This window comes from Naumovozyma dairenensis, chromosome 2 (genome assembly GCF_000227115.2).
Source record: "Naumovozyma dairenensis CBS 421 chromosome 2, complete genome".
NCBI classification, from domain to species: Eukaryota; Fungi; Ascomycota; class Saccharomycetes; order Saccharomycetales; family Saccharomycetaceae; genus Naumovozyma; species Naumovozyma dairenensis.
Genome location: NC_016480.1, coordinates 1,128,678 through 1,136,224, shown reverse-complemented (window position 1 = coordinate 1,136,224; position 7,547 = coordinate 1,128,678). Strand labels below are relative to the sequence as shown.

The following is a 7,547-nucleotide window of genomic DNA, read 5'->3' as shown; positions in this document are numbered from 1 at the left end:
AACTAAAGTAATTAAAGTAACTTTAAAAACTAACAATTCAAACCTTACTAACAAACAACAACAAAATAGAACAACAATCAAGATGTTCACAACAATTTGTCTGAGGACGTAGTCATGTCTGACGATGTCCCCAACGCTTTTACTACAATTTTTTGGGAAATTTTAGTTTGATATTAGATCAAATTCTCAACATTGCTAGAGATTACAATATAAGATTTTGCTGCGAATGCATAAGCCACTTAGGCTGGGAAGCACCTGTACTTGGTAATGCTGTTCGATTATAAGTACCATTCTAGAATAAGAACTCTACTAATCACGAAGTATACTAAGAGTAATTCTGTGAGGTTGATTTAGTTGTTCTAAACCATACCTAAGTTTATAGGCTTAAGGATGGGATAGTAATAACTAAATACTAGTTTTACACCAATCAAGTATAACGAGTATAATAAAAGAGTGTATTTATTATCCGCATGTGCGAAAGGCTGAGCTTGAAGATCATTTCAAGAACTACTATGATTTATGATGAATTCGCTACTTCAGAGAACGTTTTTAATCAAGTAGCAGTTTGCTATTTGCTCTTACCAGAAAAAGGACTAAGTAAGTTACATTTCTATTAAAACTTTAATGAGGGTAGCCTCTAAGATCTCATGAAACACAAAAAATAAAAGGTAATAGTCAAAAGTTTCTCATTAGTATCTCGATTTTGAATCTAGATTTTGAAGCTTTCACAAGATCGGGATTCCCCCCTTTACACCTCATAAAAAATTTTTTTGAATAATAAAATTAGACGGTATTAATGTCTAAAGGGAAGCTGCCTTGACGTTATAATCTATTATTTAAGCAGGTACGAAGGTTTGTGACGGAGTTTAAAATTTTAGGGGATGACCGATGAGATGGCGCAGTTGGAAAAAATCATTAACTTTATATATAACAAAGGACCGTTCCTGAAATAGAAGTTTATATATCGATGTCTTTTAAGAACTGGCCCACCGAGACAGGGAGGTGACAATCAAACATAACATCAGTAACCTAATGAGAGTTCTTCATTATTTAAGCACTCTAACAGCTATATTCTTTTTAATGATCCAAACAGAAGCAAGTATGTAATGGCTATGATCATCACTTACACCCCCCCCCCCCGGACTTTTATGTATTGTTTTACTAACTACTGAAAAAAAAAAAAATAAATAAACAGAGAAAGGATCGTACATCATATCGATAACATCTTTGGATCCTGCCACAACTACGAACCTATCTATCACTTCATTTATGGAAAGTGTTGAAGAATTAGTGAATGAATTAGGTGGTAAGATAACTAATCGTTACAAGTTAATTAAAGGCTTCAGTATGGAATTTGATGATTCATATTTAAATATTTTGAAAAATCAAATTGAGCGATTAAATATGAATATGGATGGTCGCTATCATATTAATTTGGAAGAGGATCAAATAGTCCACGCCAATACCGTGAGATGATTGAAGGTTGATATATATATATATATATATATTTTTGGTTTTTGTTTGTTTTTTACAACAAGAGAATAGATGAATACTTATATATATTTACAATATTATAATGAGTTTCGAATCAATGACAGTCTGAATTCAAGGTTACGACCGGTAGCAGAAAAATGTTTTTACTATAAAGGAAGAGAATAATATTAAGAGAGTATGTCTTTGATAGAAAGAACGTTTCTCAATACTCAACTTAGTTTATATTATATTTATAAAATAAGCAATTTAACCAGATTAAACCTACGTCTCTAAAAGTTTGTTATGTCCGAGAAAATAAAACCGAAAACATTGTAAGTGCAAAAACAAATAAGAAGGAATATTAGATATATATATAGAATATTAACTAACGATCTTGAAGATTAATTTTGGATTGGTTTCATCCCTTTAAAGAAAGTTTGTATACTCTTGGCAATTTTATTTGCTGCTACAATTAATTCATTATCATTTTTAGCAAACGAAATAGTCAATCTAATGAAATTACAATTTTCTTTTGAAAATTCTTTAGAGACAGCCATTTTATAACCAAGAACTACTTTAACACCATTTTTAGTTAAAACTTTATCAAATTTATTCATTTGATCAATGATGTTAAATGAGTCTTCATAATATTCTTGAAATTTGGGAAATTGAAGTCCCAAATTTATAAACATTCCCGCGGAAGGTTCGATGATTGAAAATAATCCATTTTTAAATGCTTCAGTTGCATACAGTGTTTTTAAAGTAGTATTTCTTCTATGAGTATAATGTCCAGCAATTTTCATAATCCAATCCATCCAACTTTTATACATTTCATTAAACATTTCAACTTGATCAAAATTTCCCCAAACTATTTCAGAAATTCTTTTCTTAGTCATTGCTTGAATAGTGGAATATACAAAAGATTGTGAAACTCCACTGGGTGCTCTTGAAGATAATTCCGAAAATACGACGAATTTATCAATTAAGAATTTATTCGCAACTATAAAACTTAATCTTAACCCAGGACCAAATATTTTAGAAAATGTTTCCAATCTTATCACTCTACCATCAGTATCTAAAGTGATTAAAGATTTATAAAACCTTTCCCTTAAATAATCCTCAATTGTAAAATTTGGATCAAAATATGGATTTAATTGATCTTGTTTGTCGTTGTTGTTATTTTTTTGATTATATTTTGGGAAAGTCAAATAACAATAAGGATCGTCTTCTAATATGATCAAATCATGTCTTTGTGCAATGGTATAAATTTTCCTTCTTTTTTCCATTGATAATGTGACTCCAATTGGATTTTGTCCAGTTGAAATTGTATATAAAATTTTTGGTTTAGATAAGTGTTTTGTATTACTCTTTCCCCCCCAATTATCTAATAAATTTTCTAAATATTCAATATCAATACCTTGATCTTCATAATTCAAGTTCAATTTCAATGGGATACATTTTGCTCCAGTAGCCATTACATTTGAAATGACTGGTACAAAAGTGAATTCTTCCATCAATACTGTTGTAGACTCATCACATAAAGTTTCAAAGACTTTGAACATGGAATCACTGGAACCATTTGCTAACATGATATCATAAAGCGTTTCATTATATGGTGGTGTATTATTTAATTTGGTAATGAATGTCTTGATGAAATCCAACAATGGTTTCATGCCTTGTGTTTCAGAATATTGTAGTGACATAGATAAAGGGAGTTCTTGGGGGAATCTTTTGGTAACATGAATTTTTGATAAACTATCGGTATCAGTTGAAGTAGTACAATCAGACGTGTTATTAATTTTGCAACTGGGAGAATTCAAAACATTTAGGTCAATTGATTCAATGGGGAAAAAACCTTCATTAGGCATCCCACCAGATAATTGTAGATGAGTGGGATCGAATTCATCCTCTGACCAGAAGGTGATTACCTTTCTATTTTTCTCTCTTTTTGATAAAAATTTGGAATATTTTCCCTCTAAATGTTCGTAATTTTCTGGATAACAGTTTTCTGATCTTTTAAGATCAAATGAAACTATTTGCTGTTGTCTTGATGATGAGCAATAGTGTGTAGTTTTCTTTGTATCATCAATTGCTGTCATTTTTCTTCTTGGTTGCAATTATTTACTGGAATCACCCATGTACTGGAACTGTAATCGAGTGTTTTTGTGACTTGAACCTTATTTTCTGTGTCATTTCCTGTTATATAGCCGCTACTATTATTATATCGATCAACTATTTGAAGAGTGTCCAGTATGTATTTCCGCAAGCATCAAGCAACGTAAGGTAGGGTAAGATATATTCTATATAGATAATATTATCTTGAGAGTTGACAATGAACGAATATACGTTCAGTGTAACATAACATGACATGCCATGGCATGGCATAATATAATATAATATACGAGTTATTTGCGTCATATTTCTCCAATTTTTCTTTTTGGGGTGATTAGCGTAAGTTCGTCGCAAGGGTATGTGGATGTTAGGTCAACAGGTCAACAGGTCAGGAGGCCAGTGGGAAGGGAAATGGGTATGGGAATAAAACGTGGGGAAGTAAGGACAAGAAGCGTTATTCGAGAGTGTAGCCGCGAACGATGTCTTCCAAGATCCCTTGAGTGGGGGTCCAGTTGACCCGCCGCCCGTCTCATGTGGCGCAAACTCCGAGGCACGGCTGTAACAGGGGCCTTCTGTGCTTTGTTCTCTCAAGACCCACGTGCATGGAGGCGGGGTACGGATGTAATATTAGTTATTTATTACATCCGTGGCAAAGCTTAAAATTGTTCCGTTTAATTAAAATTAACAATAATAGCTTGACTACCACATTAGGGGAAAAACGTGGCTAAAGTACAAATTGCAAAGACAATATCTATTTGGTAATCTGAGTGGCAATAACTTAATACAGTCAGGTTATCCACGTATTTACGTATGTTGCAATAGTCTTTTCATTATCGGTACCGTTCTTTGGTATGTAGTAAGGGGTGTAAGGTTCTTTAGGGTAGTATTGCATGGATGATTGAATATAACATCCGGCTCTAAGTAACAGATAACTATTTATAAGCCAAACTTGCATAACCGTATATAAATAACAGGATCTCGTTTCTTGCTCGAAATGACTAGTATATCAGTTATTGTTCGTCTTCAGGGAACTTTCTTTGTGAACTTTGTGAACTGAAAGCTCTTAAAACTAAACATAATACCTATAAATAACCAACAAGAAACAATGGAACGTACTTCCCAGACGATTTATTCACCAATTTATCATTATGGTGATAATACCAAAAACAAAGACACTAAAATTGGAAATTCAACTCACCTACAACATGAGCTACAGGGCCAAATTAACGGCCCAGCATACATGTCTCCAGCTTATTCCCCAAGATCTTTCAATTCAAGTAACCCTTTCTCCGCGACTCCCACCCCCAATATTAGTACTAAAAGTATATTAAGTAACAGCATGAAACACTATACTATAGAACCATCCAATAAATTAAGGAAACACGTATCCATAGACTCTTCAGATCCCTTTATAATAGGTGAACCTGAACAACTTTCTTCGGAAGAACAATATACTAATGATGATACTTCCACATTAAATATGGAACAACGTGAACAATATCCTCGAACTAATTCCACCTCAGCCCACCCTAATAGTAATAATATGGAATATGCACCCACTAACAATAACTTTAAGAGACAAAAAAGGCATAAATCTGCGCCAATAAATTTTTTCTCTGAAAAGATATCAAATAATTTCCACATACTAAACCCAGCACGATTCCATCAATCGGTATCTCTAGCTTATCCAAATGAAGACCCAAACAATTCGGTCTTCACTCCTTACAATAATTATCAGCATGAAAAGGAAATGAAAAGTAATCATTATACTACTACGACAACAAGCAAGCATAATTTCACTAATCAAGAAGAAAATCCAATTACAGAACTAAATAAACTATCGGACCAATTTTGGTTTACAGATTCCGGCGTAGACGAAAATATCTTCGATATGTCTAGTGATGAGGAATAATATCACACACACATACAAACAAATAAATTTACCGATATATACTAAAAAGAACATTACATATGACAACTATATTTACAAAACACTACCCCCCACTCGGGTGTATATAATGTCACATCTTTATCAGTCGAGCGACACAACGTAGAAAACGATTTCTAGAAGGTGTCGCTTTTTCCGAAAAGGGAAACCGGGAAAAAAAATCAAGTTAGAGCAAATCAACAAAAAAAGGCAATTTGTGAAAAACCAAAACAACGACTTTTGTTTCTTAGAGGATAAATTCATAGCAAACCAATTCAATTAGTACATTAGTACTTGGCAAAAAGCACTCACAGTTACTATTAATACGTATATATTTACATATATGTAAGCAAGGGTGTTTATTACCTAATAATAACATACTGTTTTTTCTGATTAACTACGACACCTTAGTTTTTTTTAAAAACTCTGAGCATTCTTTCATACATATAAGAAGAATTGACACCAAAGAAAACAAGGAAGGACAAATAACATCAGAAATCTTTACCCTTCAATCCTATCTTATATACCATTAATATTACTTATTTTTAAAAAAGCATTTAACCAGGTTAGTTTACCCTTTTGCAAAAAATTCCACTTCTTCATTTTTAATAGCAAACGATGTCTCATGTCCAAGGCCCCTCTGCAATGGCCATAAACAATTTGACAAACATACCAAACTCAACTCAAATACATCAAGCCCAATTACAATCTCAACAACAACAGCAACGATCCCACGATGATAATTCCACTATAGTAGGGCTACATTACAAAATAGGAAAGAAAATAGGTGAAGGTTCATTCGGTGTCATTTTTGAAGGTATCAACATGATCAATGGAACACCTGTAGGAATCAAATTCGAACCAAGAAAGACTGAAGCACCCCAATTGAAAGATGAATATAGAACATACAAGTTATTAGCAGGAACCCCTAATATTCCATTAGCTTATTATTTCGGTCAAGAAGGTTTACATAATATCTTAGTTATTGATCTATTAGGTCCCTCTTTAGAAGATCTTTTCGATTGGTGTAATAGAAGATTTTCTGTGAAAACTGTGGTTCAAATTGCTGTTCAAATGATAACTTTAATTGAAGATTTACATGCTCATGATTTGATTTATAGGGATATTAAACCTGATAACTTCTTGATTGGTAGACCAGGACAACCTGATGAAAATTCTATCCATTTGATTGATTTTGGAATGGCAAAACAATATAGAGATCCAAAGACAAAACAACATATACCTTATCGTGAAAAAAAATCTTTAAGTGGAACGGCAAGATACATGTCAATTAATACTCATTTAGGTAGAGAACAATCAAGAAGAGATGATATGGAAGCATTGGGTCATGTATTTTTTTATTTCTTAAGAGGTCAATTACCATGGCAAGGTTTGAAAGCTCCAAATAATAAACAAAAATATGAAAAAATTGGAGAAAAAAAGAGAACTACTAATGTTTATGATTTAGCCCAAGGTTTACCTGTTCAATTTGGTCGTTATTTAGAAATTGTTAGAAATTTGACTTTTGAAGAAACTCCAGATTATCAAGGCTATAGGAAATTATTATTATCTGCATTAGATGAAATGGGAGAAACAATGGATGGTGAATATGATTGGATGAAATTAAATGGAGGTCGAGGTTGGGATTTAACAATAAATAAGAGAACTAACTTACATGGATATGGTCATCCAACTCCACCAAATGAGAAATCAAGGAGACATAGATCAAATCATAAGATGGTTCCAAATCCACTTCATCAACTTTCTCAACAGCAACAACAACAAGATAATTTACAACCTTCACCTCAAGGACAATATCAACAGCAACAGATCCCAACTAGTCAGGGCCACACTTCAATGCAACCTCAAGTAAGCATGAACCAGCACAATTTATCTAAACGCGCAGACCCAACATCATATGAATCATACCAACGACAAGTACAACAGAAATATTCTCAACAGCAACCACAACAACAAATGAAAAAGGAGAACTTTAATAATAACAATAATAATACAGCACCTACAAGTGTAAATA

The 7,547-nt window shown here is 32.8% G+C and overlaps 4 protein-coding genes across 4 annotated transcripts in view; 3 read left to right on the top strand and 1 right to left on the bottom strand.

The window, feature by feature from the left end:
• Positions 1-1,269: 1,269 nt before the first annotated feature.
• Positions 1,270-1,476, top strand: NDAI0B04560 (uncharacterized protein; the record flags this gene model as incomplete). Its single annotated transcript, XM_003668686.1, has 1 exon — positions 1,270-1,476. The coding sequence occupies one exon, from the start codon at positions 1,270-1,272 to the stop codon at positions 1,474-1,476; it is 207 nt and encodes a 68-aa protein (XP_003668734.1).
• Positions 1,477-1,874: 398 nt separating this feature from the next.
• Positions 1,875-3,572, bottom strand: ARO9 (aromatic-amino-acid:2-oxoglutarate transaminase; the record flags this gene model as incomplete). The annotated part of the gene is made up of 1 exon (XM_003668685.1): positions 1,875-3,572. One exon carries the CDS (start codon positions 3,570-3,572, stop codon positions 1,875-1,877), a length of 1,698 nt encoding a protein of 565 aa, XP_003668733.1.
• A 1,118-nt stretch (positions 3,573-4,690) lies between these two features.
• On the top strand, positions 4,691-5,497 carry SPL2 (Spl2p; the record flags this gene model as incomplete). Its single annotated transcript, XM_003668684.1, has 1 exon — positions 4,691-5,497. The coding sequence occupies one exon, from the start codon at positions 4,691-4,693 to the stop codon at positions 5,495-5,497; it is 807 nt and encodes a 268-aa protein (XP_003668732.1).
• Positions 5,498-6,130: 633 nt separating this feature from the next.
• Positions 6,131-7,547, top strand: part of YCK1 (serine/threonine protein kinase YCK1) — a gene marked incomplete at both ends in the record, with an annotated part of 1,623 nt that continues 206 nt past the window's right edge. Inside the window, one exon of the mRNA XM_003668683.1 lies at positions 6,131-7,547. This exon is cut by the window's right edge and continues 206 nt beyond it. Coding sequence (XP_003668731.1) covers positions 6,131-7,547 — 1,417 coding nt within the window.